At 40.6% G+C, this 19,130-nt stretch overlaps 1 protein-coding gene and 1 long non-coding RNA gene across 2 annotated transcripts; one reads left to right on the top strand and one right to left on the bottom strand.

Annotated features, from left to right (window-relative positions):
• Window positions 1-9,846: 9,846 nt before the first annotated feature.
• sox14 (SRY-box transcription factor 14) lies at window positions 9,847-11,961 on the bottom strand. Its single transcript, XM_055508318.1, has 2 exons — window positions 11,623-11,961; window positions 9,847-11,505 (listed from the first exon to the last, which is right to left on the bottom strand). The coding sequence occupies exon 2, from the start codon at window positions 11,377-11,379 to the stop codon at window positions 10,663-10,665; it is 717 nt and encodes a 238-aa protein (XP_055364293.1). The 5' UTR covers window positions 11,380-11,505; window positions 11,623-11,961; the 3' UTR covers window positions 9,847-10,662.
• An 84-nt stretch (window positions 11,962-12,045) lies between these two features.
• LOC121202174 (uncharacterized) lies at window positions 12,046-18,310 on the top strand. Its single transcript, XR_008694532.1, has 3 exons — window positions 12,046-13,591; window positions 17,579-17,649; window positions 17,766-18,310. It is a non-coding gene; the product is annotated as an uncharacterized LOC121202174 (long non-coding RNA).
• The last annotated feature ends 820 nt before the right edge of the window (window positions 18,311-19,130 follow it).

Here is a 19,130-nt window from a genome sequence, read left to right as displayed (position 1 = left end):
TTGAATAATAACCTCTGTATTATAATACATATTGGAACGTGGTATTATTCTCATTACGCAGCTCTGGTACAGTAAGTCTTTCTGGGTAGAGGCGCTGTCCAAGGCTTTTGTGACCCAGACACAGTCTACCAGCGAGGCTGAGCTAAGTGGCCCTGAGGCCAGAGATAATCTCTATTAACCCAGTGAACAATGGACGTTTTTACCACATGGAGTAAATATAGTTTCAGTTTCAGTCCTTGGTCAGATGGTTTGGACAGCAGAGAAAAAGACTAATTAAAAAGAAATAAGGTAAAGCAGCAGCGATAGTGTCAGATCAAATCAACTCCACATATATAATAGAAACTAGTTAAGATCATTGTGGCCTTTGTGGATTGTGACTGAGCTATGTTTTGTTAGAACTGTTAGAAAACACAACACTCTTTTGTGGTAAACATAATAATTTGATAGAAAGCACATTGGCCAAGGACAGCAGCAGCAGTGCATCTCTTCTGCCACTGCTGGGCAAAAGAAGGATTCCTTTCAGACCTCAGTGGACAAAGCACCTGGAGGAAATCTCAGATCAAAAAGCACGCTGAAAAGTTGGGTCTCAAAAATAAATAGCCATCGTCAAAGGGGCTGCGGGCAGGAGAAGGAAGAGAAGATTGTCTCAAATGAAAGACACCCCGTCGAAAGCCTGTTGAGCTATTTTCAGTAAGGCCCCCGCCCCCAAAAAAGCCAAAGAAAAGAGTGCACTGGTAAAGGTCAGCGTGAACCCTGATCATAGAACCTGAAACATGGCACGAAGATAAAGGGCCGGTGAGAAATATCAATTACGCCTTGACATTTTCCAGAGAGACAAAAGAGGCCCATAGAATATCCCACCATGGCGTGTTGCTGTGGCCACAGAAGCCCCTTCAAAAGTCACCAACACTTTGGGCCGGGTTTTGGGATTACTCCTCTTCAGTATATTTAAAATGTACAAGCGCCAAGCCAGAATTTCATTTCCCAATATATGTAAAATTCCAAAGAACCACTGTATTAGTAATTTTTGACCATGTTCCTAAAATGTGGAGTCTGACCTGGCTGTGAATTCAGATGACTTGGCCCATTTCATTTCAAAGAGGAAGCCCCCACCTCAGCTTTCTGTGCACAGAATCTCAAGCTTTTTTTTCATCAAGCAGATCCTTATGGCCGTAAAGTTGCTCATGTCCAACCTCCCAAACCTGAGTCACTGTAAGTTTAACGATATGCTGAAATGATTTGTTACACGACGAAGAGTTAAAGGGTCACACACTTGTCTGTTGACATTGTGGCTGAAATCACACAGTTACAGGTATTTAATAAGAAACCTGTGGGATGAGAAATTACAAATGATGGATTTCTGCTAGGCAATAAACTTTACCGAGCTGTCTGGTACTCAAGCACTTCACTGACATTGAAAACAGTTATAAAACTGTGGCCCAGGTACTGTAAGAACTTACGTGTTTGTCTCAGGGCATTCAGCCACATTTGCGTCCCATTAAACGGTTGCTTTTTGGAGATTGTGGGGGAAATGATGGCAACTCACACACTGTTTACTGTACCATTAACTCCATGTGGCGCTCCATCAAACAAGTCAAAGGCAAACGCATGGACAGGAAGCTTCACCACAGGCAGGGCTGGTTATTTTACCACAGTGCCTTGAAAGTCCTTGTTTCTTTACTCCAAACCAGTGTCAGCTCATAAACAATGTGAAGGAGAAGTTGGGGTAGAAGGTGATGTGCGTGGCGAAACTAAACTGATTCCTTGACATTCAGATCACTGCACCTGGAAAGTGTAGTGGCAGCTGCCATCGGGACCCAGTGTATTTAATAGCTTTTCAATCTTGACATAATTAAGGGTGTTTGCGTGCTTGTTGGTTTTGTATGCGTTCCCAGCTTTGTTTACATCAAGTCAACCACCCCCCATCTGTTTGTTCTTCCAGTCAGCACTGTGGCGTGCACGGTTCAGGTGTGGAGATGCCAACGCTGCATCTGATGACCAACACCGTCCAGAAACATTCACACTTCCAGTGATTTGGTGCCGCACTGCATGTTTCCTGTTTATCCATTTGTCACACACAACACTTGATCTCCACACATTGCAATTATGTTCCCCGATAATGAAACGAACTGGATTTGTCAGTGATAAGCCCAGAGGAACGTCCCTTAAACCTTTTGAAGTCTAGTTTTCTGTTTTGAACATGATACGTATCTTATATGTTTTGAAGATAATGATTTTGTCTCTAAAACCAATAGAACACCTGAAACAATATAAAATGAACCAAGCAGCTTGTGTGATGCTCACTATCATCGTACGGCACCTGAATCCTACATTATTGGACAATACAGCAAATCAAGCCTCTCTACAAGGCCGATATCAAATTCATCAGCTGCTCCGCACTTCTTCAAGTATTTGCTGGCATAATTAGTCGGCATAATCAACACAGTACTGCTTTGGGCTGATAACAGTGCTATACAGTGCAGTAAAAAGGGGACGCTTCTCATTCGGACTCTTGTTCCAAGGTAAGCCAATACACAGAAATCCTACAATAGTGGATTATTCTCAACTGGCTGCATATTGTCTCAATTTTAAAGCAAGCAGTGATAATAAGGATCGCGAGGCCGTTCTTCCGGTTTCATCGCACACATGAACTGTTCATTTCAGGGTGTGTCAGGTGACGCCAGCTTGTGTTCATTGGGACTAACAGCATAAATAGGCAAGGCGACCACATCTGAACATGAGCCGTGGCAGGTTGGCTTTCATATGTGTACATTATGTGTCATGAAATAAGAAGTGTTTAAGAGAACCCTGTGTCAAGTAAACAGTGTTCATGCGTTACTCAAACGCAATTACTGTACATTGTGGCACAAGTCAAATAGAGTCTGGAGCCGCTGTGTCCCTTAATGTCACTGCTAGCTCCGTAGCAGCGTTAGCTCACCCTGTGAGTCACTCACATTCAGTCACGTTTCAACTTTCTTACCTCTTTCTTGTATTTCATGAATTTGTGTTTCACCAACATTTAGAAGTGTAATCAAATTGTATTATTTAGATCAAATGCTTCCTAACATAATGTCTTACTTGTCATAAACCCTGTGACCTTTGACCTACTGTTCAAGACCTCTACATAACAGGACATACAGGACATAGGTTTCACACCATTGTTCTATCAAATGTGTTTCTTTGCTATTGCACAGGCGGTTTGTTTAATCATAGAGTACATACATATTGCTGTTGTGTAAAACCATGTATTAAATCGCGACATATCAACAACACAGATGCCAATGAACAGAACCTTTGACAGTAACACATGTAGGAGCCATGATGTCTTTACTTCATTTACATGTAATTTACACATTAAAGTATTTGTTTGAATTAACTAGTTCATATTAGCTGGTATCTACCAGATTTTCTTATCAATTTTTTTATTTGTAGGCTGAAAAAGTTCTTTCCTATTTAATAGGAATAATAGGAGTGTCACATTAAAATGCAGGCAGACGCTTGGAAATGAGTGTGAATCTGAAGTTCACTGGAGCAGTGAAACATTGCTACTTGAGTGATACTTTGGGTCATTTTTTTTTAAGTACTTTATTTTGCTGATCATTGTTCTACAGTGTTTATCCCAGCCTTTTCTACATGTGCTCCCATTAAAAAGTGCAATTGTTTTTGGATTATTTTGTCAAACGCAAAAGAAGAACTTGGATTAAATAACTTTTTTAATCGAGAAATGAAAGATATACCAACTGCCCCATATCCCTTCAAGAAATGGAGATTAATTTGAAGGTAATCATAAGTGTGAAAATTGCTGTTATCTTCTCACTATTCCTTCAACTGCTAACGGCCTGTGTGGCTCTGAAGTTGTCCCCGTAATAAATATTCATATACCTTTCAGGGTCTTTGTTACGTCGACTACCTTCCATCAGTATGATCTGTTGTGGCACGAGATATTCAAACGGAGAAAATAAATTAGGGGGAAAAAATCTAAGTAAATATATAAATAATAGTGACAATGAGTGAACGGGGCGAAATTTGGAACATCAAAGGCTCCTGTATCTGTTTCGCATGTAAACAGTACATGCCTTCAGTGAGTGGAAGAACCCTTCTTTAATGATCCCATGGAAGATTGCCACATTGACAAGCATCCTGTAATAAATAAAATTAACAAATATTTCTGTAGGGTCTTTTTAAAGGGAAAGAGAGCCCAATGTTTTTATTCAGATAAGTGGTCTATACATCCCCTGCTCCTGCCTGATTAGTCTAATCCAGTGAGAAGTGCGTGCAGGGTTTTGATTGAGTCAGCCGTCGAGGACCCCGAGGGGAACCCTCCTGATAAGTGCCTTTACCTTTCACCTCCAGAACCCCACGCACGTCGCTTCGCCATATCCCACTCCCTCTAATCTCATTTGGCCCAGGAAGACATGCTCAGGCACAAGAAGCTACGATTAGCATCCTCTTTACCAAGGGATTCCATTGGCTTGGACTGCCAGTACTGCCCTAAACCTGAGTCGCTGAAGGCGCTAAAGCAGGTAGTGTGTGTGTGTGTGTGTGTGTGTGTGTGTGTGTGTGTGTGTGTGTGTGTGTGTGTGTGTGTGTGTGTGTGTGTGTGTGTGTGTGTGTGTGTGTGTCTGCATCCACCCTCTTGAAATTACTCTTTGATAACTTGATATTTGAAGGTGTGTTCCACCATATTTGCCTTGTTTGGAGTATGAGGAAATATTTTTGAAACATTTATTTTTATGAAATTGCAGCAATTTCAGGGATATAGCCAAGATTTTCAGACACACTGACGCCTGGAGTTGGAATGTTGAAACCATCATTAGGTTTAGCAGTGACAACTAATTTCTTTTCATTTTATTTCACCTAACACTACAATTTTAAGGCATCTTTTTCTGAAGAATACTCAAATCAGCCATAGAAAATCCAACATAAATACTATGTATACTATCATAGAATATGCTAATCCTTCTTAATGTTATTAACACCCCCAGAATGAACAGAAATATAAAGAAGGCCGTGACCTTAACGTCCTTAGTGAATGAGGCAACACAAGAAAGACGAGCCTGTGTGAGTTTTAAAGCTGCTGTGGTCATGCAGATGCTGTAAATACAGCATTTGTATTTCAATGGATCTGATTGTATCCGTTCCTCTCGCCACAGTTGTGTCGTGTTTCATTTTGAGCAGGATATCTGTATTTTTGCCAAGGTTGTTTAGTTAAAGAAGTGCCCTGTAAAGGTTGAGGTGATGAGCTGATGCTATACAGAGACTAAATAAGATACCAGATGATTACATGTAGTGACCTGGTCAGGTATCGGGTCAATAAATCAGGTAATAACATTGAATATTTTCAAGTCATTCAGAAAAGCAGTCTCATAACTTATGAGAAAAAAATAAACCAATGCAAATAATTTCACAAGGAAAGCAGTTTTATTCATGGTCAACCCTGTATCATGTATTGCTGTTTGGAGAATACTCCAACCTTCACTTTGAGTTAGGCGTATCCACAGTCAGAGCTCCTTTAATAAAAAGCACTGAATCTTAATTTGCATCCAGGGTCAACCTGCCGTCATGGAGGTTTTTATTAAGTAGGAAGATCTTGAACACAAACATGACGTTTTCAGTACGCACACCTGTGAGGAATTTGACGTTTAAACCCTAATATAACAAAATGAATACACGCAAAATGCTCTTAGAAATGTTCATCCACCCTTCCATCATCAGAACCACTTGTCCGCTTAAGGGTTGTGAGGACAACGACTAAAATTCAACTTAAAAGCACGAGGTAAATAGTTTATAAAACTGACATTTAAAGTCAGTGCCTCTGGAATCGTATGCATGTAAATGTATTAATGACATAAGACAGCAACAAAAAACTCAGTCGTCCTCATGAGTTGATCTATGAAAAGTTTATACTGCATGCAAATTGAGGGAGTGCGCACACAACACAGACACACATACACAGCGGATGGTGCAATGTGTCACATGCCCACACGTACTGTAAATCATAACTCACAGTTTAATGTATGGGAGGTGTGTGAGCAAGTAGGACATGCATAATAATAAATATGCATGAGAAAATCAAGCGGGCTGATAAGTGGCTTCTGAGTGTTTGGTCCCTTGTAGAGAAGAGTGTGTGTGATCACAGGCGTCCCAGCTCTGAATCAGCAGCTTCCGGGCATGAAATACTGTTTGTATGTGTCAAAATAACTACAAGTCTGAAGTAGTGCTGCATAATGAGGCAGCTAGGTAGCATGAGTGGAAAAATATGTGTAGAACCTAAAGTGTGGGAGCAGTGTGTGCCAGGATGGGACTCCTCCACGTAATCACAAAAGAAATCTATATATCTATAACAGATAAAAGGGAATAAAAGTGGAAAAATATAACTCAATAGAAAATTATACATTACAACTGACTCAAGACACCTTTAGAAATACAGTAAAACATCTAATGGCCCCGTACAGCTACTGTTGTATCTAACAACTTCAAAGTTGCTGAGAATCCAATGGTTTATTGTCAAAATATGGAATAATACAGAAACTACTGAACCAAAAGAATTTAATTTCTTTTTTTTTATTTTGAGCCTAAGTACATGGGTGTGGACATATTAAAGTTATTATTAATATTGTATTTAATCTCAAATTAGTGGTCAACTAGAATACGGATTCAAATATTTTTGTGGCCAGCATTTTATAAAATTATTAAGAATGAATGTGAAATCAAATTCTTTAGATATTTCGAACATGTTTAAGATAATAGAGAAATATTTAAAAGGATTGTTAGAAACCGGTAACATGTCCTATGACCTTAATATTAGGACTTCTGCATGGTGTTTTTTGTGTTTAACATCAGCATCAGCACTAGACTCAGACTGAGTAATGTCAAGGCCTGGAAAAGCTGCAGTGAAGCTGCCACGTTCTAAATCAAATGATGAGCGAGTAAAGACCTAAGACCGAGACTGAGATCATTATTCATAAGAGTCACGAGAGAAACGCGGAGGTGACTGTTCAGTGCAAGAAATGAAGCTGTAGGATACAGGATGCGGGTCCTACTGTAAGTGAAGCATGTGATATTATGTCTGAATCCCAGCGATGCTTTCCATATCTCTATCCGATAAACTCCGGAGAACTGACCACATGTGGGAGGCACGAGTGTGTCCGTGTGCGCGCGCCCGCGTGTGTGTGTGTGTGTGTGTGTGTGTGTGTGTGTGTGTGTGTGTGTGTGTGTGTGTGTGTGTGTGTGTGTGTGTGTGTGTGTGTGTGTCGATAAATAAAGAAACACATACGCAATGTCTTCATATCTATCAGGAGGGGGGGGGGTATAAAGTCTTGGTGTAAATCACTTTCCCGACTGCACAGCACATTAAACAACCGTAGCATGATTCCTTTTCTCTCAGCTCATCCGTTCCCTTTTTTCTTTATCAGCTCGTTCACGATTTCATTTCTTTCAAATGAGAATTCAGGGACCCCCAAATTCAAGCCCCTGCGTCTTCAAACAACACAACTGTACGGTTTTACTTTTTCTCCCCGTCAAAATGGTATCCCAGATTCAATTTCAGATAGACCAGGATTTAGTCGGCGATGATTTTTTTATGGTCTTTCGGAGACAATATTTAATATGCTGAAATGAGATCAGTTTTCATCCTTTGCCCCCCTCCCAACCAACCGAAAAAAATTAAAAACAATTTCTCTACGTATTGAGTCGAATCACGCATAGACACCAGCCAATATTAATGCATTTCTGATAAGCGAGCCCGCATTTGGCACATGATTGCCTTTTTGTGTATCAACAACACTGACACTGTTGTCATCATCACCATCATCATCATGTATAAATGTTTTTTTAATCTCCTTCAGGGTAGTTTTTCTTTCTTTTGATTTAGGAAATTAGTACGACTAAAAAAGAAATCACATCTCATCAGCTACTTATCAAAGTCTATTTACTGTCCATGATTTCAGGGTAACATGAAAAGACAATAATGTGTATGACCCCTTGGCTTTTAATTTTAAATAACGTCTGGTCCCCTCCTCCCTCATTTTTTTTTTTTTTTGTCTTTCATCTGTTTTACATTCGGTTGGACATTTAAGTGTTGTGGAGGAGAGAGAAAGTAAAAGCTCCTGCTTTTCGCCGGCGTCCCCCTCCTCGTTGACTTTATCATTAAATGAAGCATATAAATGACCTGAAAGCGCTGGCTGTCGCGTTAAATTAAATAAAATAAAGAACAATTATCCTCTCCTTTTTCTCTGATCTGCCGCTAAAAAGGAGTCCTGGAGAGATAAGGCAGATTGAATTCTCTCTGTTGTGCTCCAATAAAACCGTCAAGGGGGGGGGGGGGGGTTAAAAGAGATTTAAAACCAGCCCCCCCATAATTTAAAATCATAATTTCCCTCCCATTATACCTCTGAGATGTAGTTTATCGTTAGGGTTATTTATTTCAGGGCGTTGTAACCACAGTCAATTTCCGTGACTAAGCGTGATAATTGCAGGTAGCGAGTGAATTAAAGTTAAACCTGCTTTAATAAAATATAGAAAATTTGAAACAAAACCACTCCTACTTTTAAGGATGCCTTTCTGCTCATTTTGATCGTGCATAACGTCCATGTCTGCAGCTACTCCTGAAAGTAATTATAATTGTCTCATTTCAAAGTTGAATTAGGATGCTTTAGGGGTTTGACGTGAAACTTCACATGCGGTTCAGTGAAGTATCACCCTAATTTACAGCATTAGATAAGGACTAAGTCTGTCATAAAAATCTGCCCCATCCTCCACCTCCTCCCTCCACCAGGATTGAATTGCACCTTGGGCAACAGTGCAGAATCGTGAATCTCAACTTTTCTCAGCACGTGTTCCTGACAGATAAGTAAACAATTTGAATGTGGAATGAATATTTTTTTAATTAAAAGCACAATCTTTTAATACGAGGATGAACTCAGCGGTCCGCAATCCCTGCTCTCCATTATTAACCAGAGTGGAGGAGAAAGAAAGAAATAGTGCTTAAACGCTTCTGTATCTTCATCCTGGTCGGTGGTTTAAAAGCAATTTTGTCTAAATGTCATTCACAGGTTTGTACAGGTTTAAACGCGCATGTGAGATCTGTTTTTTTACTGCAGCACCCTTCGGTTTTTTGGGGGGGCCAAGCGCGCAGACCGCACTGTAATGTAGTAAGTAAGAGCTGCTTCACAGCCAGTAAGTTACAGACACATACACACACTCACACGAGAGGGATAAAAGAAAATCACATTCATTTTGTTCCATTTGTTAAACCTATAATTAAACAGGAGGCTCCCTCCTTGAGGTGATTAAGCAGTCAGACTAGTCGGACGGGCGGAATCCCTCCAGGGAGGCCTCTCCTGAACTGTCAAACATCAAACGATCGCAACCGGTTCATCCTAGTGTCACTAAAAACACCTTGACTCTACTGTACCGTGGAAAAAGCCAGAAACCTGCTGCAGATAGAGAGAAAGGGGAGAAGGCGCCGAACGAGGGGTTAATGAATCCCTGTTGAGGTGATCACAGTGGTGCAGTGTGACAGCTTAGACGCGAGAGACAAACGATTGATTTTGACGTTGTTGTTCTACTGCGAGGCGAGGTTGATGGTGTTGATGTAACCGATCGACACTATCGATTAGTTTAGGGCCAAGTTGAGTCCTAGTAAAAATTGTAAAATGAATCGCAACTATTGAATTTGAAGTCGATTCTGTATTTAGTCTGATTCAGATTGTTTCTGCATTTTTTACTTTTGTTTATTTAAAATCTAAACGTTCGTATCTGGCCTTTATTTGGCCAGTTGTAACGTTACAAAAGCAGTTGCGCAGCATTAACCTGTCTGAAAAACCTACAAATACAGGAAATTGATCTCTTTGAAGACAGATTGTCTTTATTCGAAATGTCTTTGCCCAGCAATTGAACAAAGAGCAGGGGTATCAACCTTCTAGATACATTATCCTTTCCATAACATGACAGGTTTAAATTACCATCTTAGATAGAAAATACACATATAACTCCTTAAATTCAGATAGAAGTTATCCTTAAAAAGAAATAGGCATAAATAAAAAGAAATGACGCGTGTGACTATATCAGCACTGAACCACACATAAAATGCAAAATGAAACATTTGGATGTAAAGTTTTTCTTTTTGTCCTCTTAAATAGACCGTCTAGTTTATGTGCCAGTTTCAATAAATATAAACAATATAACCCGTATATAATTCAGCCTATAGGTCCCGAATTTGACCCTATCCAGGACATCATAGTATTACGAGTGCCAAGGTGTCGACTACCTATACAGGAAATAAGAATACTAATTGTGCAAGCCAATTTTTTTCAAAATAAAAGAGTAGCCTATCAATAATTAACACAAATTAGCATATCAGCATTGAAAGGTACACAATAAATAAAGTTAAAGGCCTCCTTTTCTGGTTGCCATAAACGTTATAACATTTACATTTCTTACAGTTCACAGGGTACCGTCCTTTACGCCAAACCCCAGCTCCTCTGCTCAGGTCAGAAACTTGTTCTGGAAAAGTTTGTTTTGTTTTTTTTCTTTTTTTGCCGTAGCAAGTCCGAGGCAGTTTAATACTGTTCATGCCTTCAGTTGGGGCGCGCTGTCCATAATATATTTACATGCATTTCAGTATTCAAGTGAATTAAAAAGACAGGAGAGTCTTGAGGGTTACATGGCAGTGGCATGTGCGGATGAATATGGGTCTATCCCAGTCTTGGTCATACCTGGAAAAAGTATGTAGGCCACCGGGGGCTGTAAACTTGACGCTGACCAGGCTGTGCAGTTACACGGAACGACATAGCCCGGGTTTGTGGGCGACGGGTGGGTGTGGGTGTGCTGAGTGGGGCACCCAAGGGTGCCGAACGCGCCGTTCTGGTATCCCAACGAGGACGCGTACGGCAAAGTGCTGGTGCTCAACGTGTGGGGCATCTCCGTCATCTTCTGGATGGCGCTGGAGCTAAACTGACTCGGGTCGAGGAAGGAATACGGGGCGGACGTCGGCGGCAGAAACGCTCTGGCTTTCTCCGAGGAGCCCAAAAGAGAGTCCGCGGCCGAAACGGGAAGTCCCTTCAAGTGATCGGTATCCCCGAGGTAAGGCAACGGGAAAACGTACCTGTCCTTCTTGAGCAGGTTTTTGGGTTTGCGCCTAGGTCTGTACTTGTAGTCGGGGTGTTCCTTCATGTGCTGAGCGCGCAGCCTCTTGGCCTCGTCGATGTAAGGTCTCTTTTCGGACTCTGAAAGCAGCTTCCACTCGGCTCCGAGACGTTTGCTGATTTCCGAGTTGTGCATTTTGGGATTCTCCTGTGCCATTTTCCTCCTCTGGCCACGAGACCAAACCATGAACGCGTTCATGGGTCTCTTGATGTGATCAACAGGCTTTGACATCTTTTAAAAAGAGTATTTTTATCCCCAATGAGAATGTCGAGGAAAAGTTTTTATCGTAAGGAAGGGAAACTATTCACCTGTCTAGATGCCAGATACCAGTCATGCCACGTCTGGGATGTTATGAGTCTGCAAAAGACCGAAAGACAAAAACATCAAATAAAAATCCAGCGCCCCGCTTTGCGTTTCCCGAGTTAAAACACTGATGCGCGCTCGTTTAAGTCCAGTAACAACTCTGTGTCAGACCTGCGGAAGGCAATACAGGAAAAAAATACATGCAAGATGCACACATGAAAAAAAATCCACAAAGGTGAATGCAATGTTCCGCAGTCAGTTTGCAGGAGTCGTAAAAGTGTTCGGCGTTATTTTCTCTGTCACTCACTCTCTCCCTCACGCTCTCTCACGCGCTCTCTCTCTCACTCTCTCTCTCTCTCTCTCTCTCTGAGGTTTGTCGTCAAGCACCTGGCTTGGAAATGAGCGGAAGAGCGTGAATACGAGCCAAAAGCGGTGAAGTTCAAAGGCTGGGCTGGTTTGGTTTCTGCACGCAATCTGACATAATCTGCAGGGCGTTCACTCACCAACCTGAGCGCCCAATCAGCACGGAGACCGGCTATTATAATACCTTCACCAAAAAATGTATGTACATTACAACATAAACAAAGAGCGGCTGGTGGAGGGAAAAAAGTAAGGAACGAGGGTGTGGGTGCGCGCGCGTGTGTAGGGGGTAACGCTCGGGATCCCTTTCCGGCTGCATTTAATGTAATGAATCGCAACAAACACGGACCTTCAACCTCTTTTCCGGTTGAAACCTGACTTCAATCCGGAGAGGTGACTATACCGCGCAACTAATTTACAGAGCAGCTTCACACTAAATGCGGGGCAGCACGGCTCGTCTCCAAAAATACTCCAGTCGGTCTTTTTCTCTTATTTCACAATAAAAGAAGAAGAAAATTTGAACATGTTATTAATCCCTCTATATGCTTGAGATTGCTTTAATCATTCACTTGCATATCATTTAACATGGCAGCTCCTCGCCTGCTGGGGATTTGGTGTCTTGCTCAAAGACACTTCAGCGGGAGTTCAACCCCTGTCCTCCAGCTGCTCCAGCGGCAGGCTACGCGGACAGGAACTGTCACATTCGGCTCGAGTTTTTCGGGAGCTGTATTATTTCTAAACGTTTGCTGTAAACGACGCCAAGATTAAGCGAACTAGTAGCCTATTTCCTTTGTAGTATCAAAAAAAGGCCCGCCAAACAAAGACGCTAGCACACATAAACAAACCCACGCGCGCACAGTTTAGGGCCCGTGCCTGTCACCAACGGTACACGAGGTATGGCGAGTTCAAAATTACAAACAACAATAACATATTACATCAACTGTAAATGTTTGGATAGCCGTCACAGCGAGTCTATAATTGTTGCATTAGCTCACATTAATTTGACAGTTTGGTTTCAAGGAGCCACCGACTGATCGTTTTAAAATGCAAATTTGAGAGAGGACCATTGCCTAATAGCCCCCGGGCTAATGTGCGTGATGTATGATTCCTTCAGCTGTGATTATTAAACGAAACACAGACCGCTGATTTTTTTTCACACCGTCAAAAGCGATGAAATAACACAAGCCCAATCGTTAGCTGTGATATATAATTATATATATAGTACAAGCGCGTGCCCACACGCGGATCTTATGGATCACATCCTCTTCGAATTATCTCATTTATGTGCGCTCGTGTGTGCGCGCGCGCCACACAAATACATTGTACACACACTTGAACGTATGTATTAAATATAATTGCGCCTCTAAATTTGTATACGCATAACTTTAACGTGTTTTTCGGATATAAAATGTAATTTTATTCATTTGTATTCAGACTACAACAAAACAGAATGTATTTTCCTGGCGCTGTGATTCCCATATTTCAGCTCCCTCTGTGTCTCTTTCTCACGCTCTCTCTCCGCTCACTTTCACCTCACACACGCATGCGTCAGTCGGCAGCTTGTAAGAAGAAGATTTCCATCATATGTTTCTCTACATACTCTGAAACTATCGTTTAAAAAATCACTTTCGGGAAGAAAAAAATCACACCCTGAGCCAGAGAACAATGTAGCCCCAGCACAGGACGCCCCCCGACTTTCACAGTATACAAGCGTCGGTCGGATGTCTTCCTCCTCAATCCTCTCATTCGACAGAGTGTGATGTTCATCTGTAACCAGGAGGTAGTATATTGCATGTTTGGATTGTATATTTTTGCTGCATTTTGAAGTTTTAAATTGTGTTATGCTATCTTTTACTGAGCAGCATATGTAATTTGACATTGCGTCTGGGGTGTTATAGACCCATCGCAGCTTAGGCTTCGTTTTGAGATCAATGAATTAGATAAGCGGAAATTATTTTAGGGGCTGAGTCCCCAATTCGCGAGAGAGAAGTCAGCTATGCTTCTTATTCAAAAACCGATCGTCTCGCATAGATGCCTCAAAGTTCCCTCGACAATTCATCATCGCTGTTTCCTTTTACTTGTTTTCTCAAACACAACTGTTAGAGCACACAAGACAATAATAACGTCAACATACAGTCTAATAGGCTGTAAAAAAATAGTTACTGCGTCAGACCTGGAGGAGTCATAATCTAAAAAGTTTTTTTCTATGAATAAACTTTGGCCAATTTTAAAAGTGAACAAAACAAGTAAAAAGCAATGCAAAGGGAGTTTAACATATCTATTTGTCAATGTTTGAATTACTTGAATAGAAATTAAAACCGTTCAATGTATTTGCACTGTACACACACACACACACGCACGCACGCACGCACGCACACACACAAAGGATTATCTAAGGACACATGTCCATCCATCTCGCCCTAAAAACTGAATGGGGAGCGGCCTGACACACAGAGAGCCTATTAGCCAACTTGGGCTCCCGTGGAGAGCATTGAGGTAAGCTCCCCTACCGTAACTGTCCATGGTGCTGAAGCGGTAAGTGGTTTTCTTTACTGCACACTTGCGTCCTCCCTCAAAACTCTTAAAAGCTAGGGTTGACACTTCAATGCCTTTTATTGTATTTCCATCCTATTTAGTGATGGTTTTCTGTAAAAATGAAATATTAGAAACCTGGACATCTCACATGCTCCACAACTTTTTAGAACTTTTTTAGCAGAATGTTTTTAAGCCTTTTCACAGTGTGGACCATTTTTTAATATAGTGCACATTTTTTTTAAATGCAGTAAAACTGTAGAATAGAGGCAATTTGTGCAAAATGATCATGAACACATTTCTATATCAGACTGTTCTGATTGTACTATCATCAGGTTGGGACCTACGGTATGTGTCAGGTATCATGTCCACAGATTGACATCCACAATACAGGACACAGATAAGGGCAAACCACACAGAGACGTATTTGCTGAAGGGCAGTTAAACTGGCAAAACTGTAGCAGTAATTATCCTGTGCTGTTTACTAATGATAATGGTTGTACATCTTGTCATACTTAACGTCTAACTTTGAGTACTTAATCCTTTTTAGAGGAAATGCTCTTTCTCATTTATACTGTATCTTCAAACATTAAAACACTGATGAAGACATCATCTGTAGCCTCGCTTTAGGCTAATATTACTACACGGATCCCGGAAATGAAAAACATATGTACTCACCATGCTCATAATAATACTTTTACCATGGAATAGAGTTGAAATTTCTTTTGCACATCATACTGACAGGATTTGTGTGTTATGTGTTTATAAGAACCATTAATTCTAACCTATAAGCACTCAAATAAGCAATAAGGTGTACTCCAAATGACATTACTACATTATAAAAGCAGTAAAAGTATTGTATCTTTATGGTTCTCTGTTTAAATCTATCGATTAGCTACAATTAATTTGCTGGGTTTTAGTTGTGTAAGGTTTTAAACCCCATAAAGTGCCTTCAGATAACTACCGTTGTGAATGGGTGCTATATAAATAAAACTGAATTCAATTGAAAAACACAACATAAAATGGACATGAATATAACTACACATCAGTGAACCTGAGCTGTTCTCTCTTTATTCCGAAGCCCTGGGTAGCACAGGGGCCGAGCAGAAACAAATTAAAAGTTCAAAGCGGCAGGTAAAAATAAAAGGATGGGGGCAATACTTCAACAACCACCAGGTCCACACCGCACAATTATACAATACAATTAGGATTAAAGGGGCAAAACAGAGATAACGGGAGATAGGGATAAATTATCACAAAAGGAAAGATGTGACTCTCTCCTGACCTTCATTAAGAGAAAAAAACTCATTTAGAGCTGGCCTTCCTTGCAGGGGGATTTGAGCCTTTCACACGAGACTGTGACTCACCAGATAAGATTTGCAGAGCATAAATGAGGATCTGAACTGCTGTTAGACAATAGCAAAATGTAAATCCAGGATAATATAATATATTATACAATATACAGCAACACGTTTCTGTCTATCATATAACACTTGTTTATATTATATATATATATATATTAATTCAGTTGAAGTCACAACAGGCACAGTTTCCTGCCACTCTATGCATTCATTTATTTACAATCTAAACTCTTCTCACACGTCTTGATTCCTGTGCATTTTGTGTCCAATGCACTGACCACCCAGTAAGTTGAGTTTGAAATCTATCTGTCTGGTAACTAAATATGTCCATTCTTTACATCCATTACCATTCAGTCATCAACATCTGGGATTACCAACAGCCCAGTAACAGCACTGAGCCAAATACTTCCCACAACGTCTCCCCAAAGGCAGACAGCAAATTTAATGTGCTTAATAAACATGCACCAATTCATCTGGATGCTGGTTGTGGAGGTTCAGAAAACTTCACTGGGTGAAGAAACCCAGACTTTCTTGTTGTGTGCCAGTCTTAAGAACTGACCCTTCACCCACATGGCAAAGGCAAAAACTACATCAGCTGGGCCAAAATCTTTGTCTATATAAATATTTATCAGTCAGAAGAAGAGCTGCTCCACACTAATCACTGCAAATAAGTAGCTGTGAATCATCCAAACACCTGAAACTTGTAAAGCAATCATATTGTCTGACTGAAAGGATTTCACTTGAACCCTGTGCAATGCAGGCCCTGAGCTCATGTTGTGCAAAGGGTTCCTCAAATTCTAGTGTAACCTCAGTATATTAATCACATTGGAACCTACATCAGGGATCCTGAGGAGAGCTACTGATTTGTATAAATCTACCACTTGAGGTGGTTAACTGTAACAGCGGGCAGTGTTTGGTTTGGTTCCATTAGCCAGCCTTGAGGAAATCACCAAGGCTATTGACCGTGATGCCATTCAGTGGTAAAAAGCAGTGGTAGATGTCCTGGTTCTGACCAAATATCTCCACCCAATCATTCTCTTGTTGTCCAATTAATCCGGCTTACTGCACTGTTCACTGCTTTGTGCTGGTTTAGTGCCATGGTGACTGGTTAGGTTCGCAACTCTATCCAACTCTTTCCAAAAAATAAGCCCCTATGAGCACAGGTTAATGTCAGGTCTTCACCAACGACCTGCCTGCATCCTCATTCACCGTATGAGACCTACAGTAATTTATGGGGTGACAAACACAAACTCTTTGAGAACCAGCCACAGGTGACATTGAGAAAAAGACCTCACCGTAAAGGGATGATGACATTCTTGTTAACTTTAATAACCCAACTCTGCCACAATCTTCTCAACATAAAAGATGTTTGCTCATTTAGGGTTAATTTATTGTTTATTTTATTCATTGATTTATCTGTATTAGCCTTTTTAATTAAAACAGTTTTTTTTAGGAAGTTCTACTTTCTTAATGCCTTACATAGCTTCAGGTCATAGATTTGACTATATACCATCATGGCTCTCAAGACGACGACGCCAAACGTCACGTGTGGGGAAAATCAGAAATGAAATAACTGCTGTTTCAAAGTAAATTATTTGTGATAACACTTATGACACGTGAATACTCATTTATTACCTCTCATCATAGCCTCAAACCATATCTCATCACTGGATGTAATTTGTCTGTTGGAGTGCGTGCTTAGCATTGACATTCAGGCCCTGACAGTTCTTGTTAATTACTAGTCAAATACTTTTCACTAAACATTACACAGAGCAGTGAATTCCAACCTTGTTGGTTTTGTGGCAGCGAACATTAGAAATGTGATATTAACAAGCTTCTGCTTATTCAATCTCTCTATTTATCTGTGACTATAGGGCTGCAGCACCGGCGGACTCCCACGGAGCCCTGAACTTCAGGATGTGGTGCCCGCCCTACTCTGACTCAGGTAAAGAAAACTGAGAACACAAATCAATATTCCAGAGCCATGTTCTTTGACTGTGTCTAAATTATGCACATTAATCAACCCCCCTATTTTACATTTCCTGTCTGTTTTGTTTACAGGCACTTGCATGGTGAGGTGGACACAGCCGCTTGTGAAACACGAGCTGGACTGGAGGTACTGTAAAATGTAACACAGCCTCCCCTTGACATGAAACACAACGAACAAGAGACTTAGAGAATGTAAAAATCTTTTGAAGCCAGACTGGCGGAAACTCAACATATCTGTATCAGTGAATGATTAATTAATTTTGGTTGAATGATCTGTTCTAGTCTTGTGAGATATCAGTTTCATTTCTTTCTTCTACACTTTTACAGACGATCTCAAGAGAACGCTGGTTCAAAAGACGGTTCAATTTCTAGGTCCCGTTGGAGACAGGTTCAGAATGACTTTGCCATATGTTGGGCTTTGATGTGTTTAAATGCCATAATCTTACCGTTCAGAGATGGGGAAAAAAAATTAATTATTTCATATTGTAACTACTTGTTTTTCTTGACTTTACAATTTGTTTTTTGTATATCACAAAATTATAAGATCATTAGAAAAATAAGTAATATTAAAAATTGGAGAAATAATAAAGTTATAATAATAAAAAGTTAGAAATGTGTTTATTGTGTTTAGTAGAACCATTATTATTTATATTCTAGTGCACAGAATGAACCAAGTATATAACCAAGTACTACTACAGTATAATAATCGTGACTCACTGATATTATAATTAGATAAAATATTGACCCTTTTCTTGAAGGATCAAGCTTTGGATAGAACCCCAGCTCTTCTCAAGTCTATTGAGCTTGACCTCCACCATGTCACGGGGTGGAAGGTGGCCTGATGTCAGGGAGCCTGCCACGGCTGAGGCAGGCCATTTATTAATCAAAGAAAAGATTGATTTCCTGTCAGACGCGTTGATTTCTGTGGCTGTCGCTCTGACCTACACTTTGCTCCCTAACAAATAATTATCGTCACGTTTAAGATGTGTGTATTCACCGGCGGATCTGCGAGGGCTTTCCAATAGCAAACAAAACTTGCAAAGTGGGTATAACCTCAGAACTCTGGAGGGATGGACGAAGATTGAAATGGGTCTGACTCTCTCTCCCTCTCTCTCCCTTTCTCTCTCTTGAATTGAGGGTCCATTGTAGTATGTCAAACAAAAGCTTTTTTTATCAGAGGCTCTTAATGTAACCCCCTCCCCTCACTCGCTCGGCCACCAACTCGTTCTTCTCTTCCTCTCTTTTCTCATTCATTTATTCCACTGTGTGTGGAAATAGGCTGGGCAACAATTAATTTCAGAGTGAATTCAGGCAGGATCTATTACCCCCTCTCTGCCTCTATTGCTCTAATGGAAATCTATTTCACGTCTCTTTTGTGTCCAATATAATTTAATGCCCATTTTATTAATGGCCTGAAATAATTACGGAAGCCTTTTG

Source organism: Betta splendens, chromosome 4 (assembly GCF_900634795.4).
Source record: "Betta splendens chromosome 4, fBetSpl5.4, whole genome shotgun sequence".
Taxonomy (NCBI): Eukaryota; Metazoa; Chordata; class Actinopteri; order Anabantiformes; family Osphronemidae; genus Betta; species Betta splendens.
Note: the sequence above shows the minus strand (reverse complement) of the source record. Positions and strands in the feature narration are given on the sequence as shown.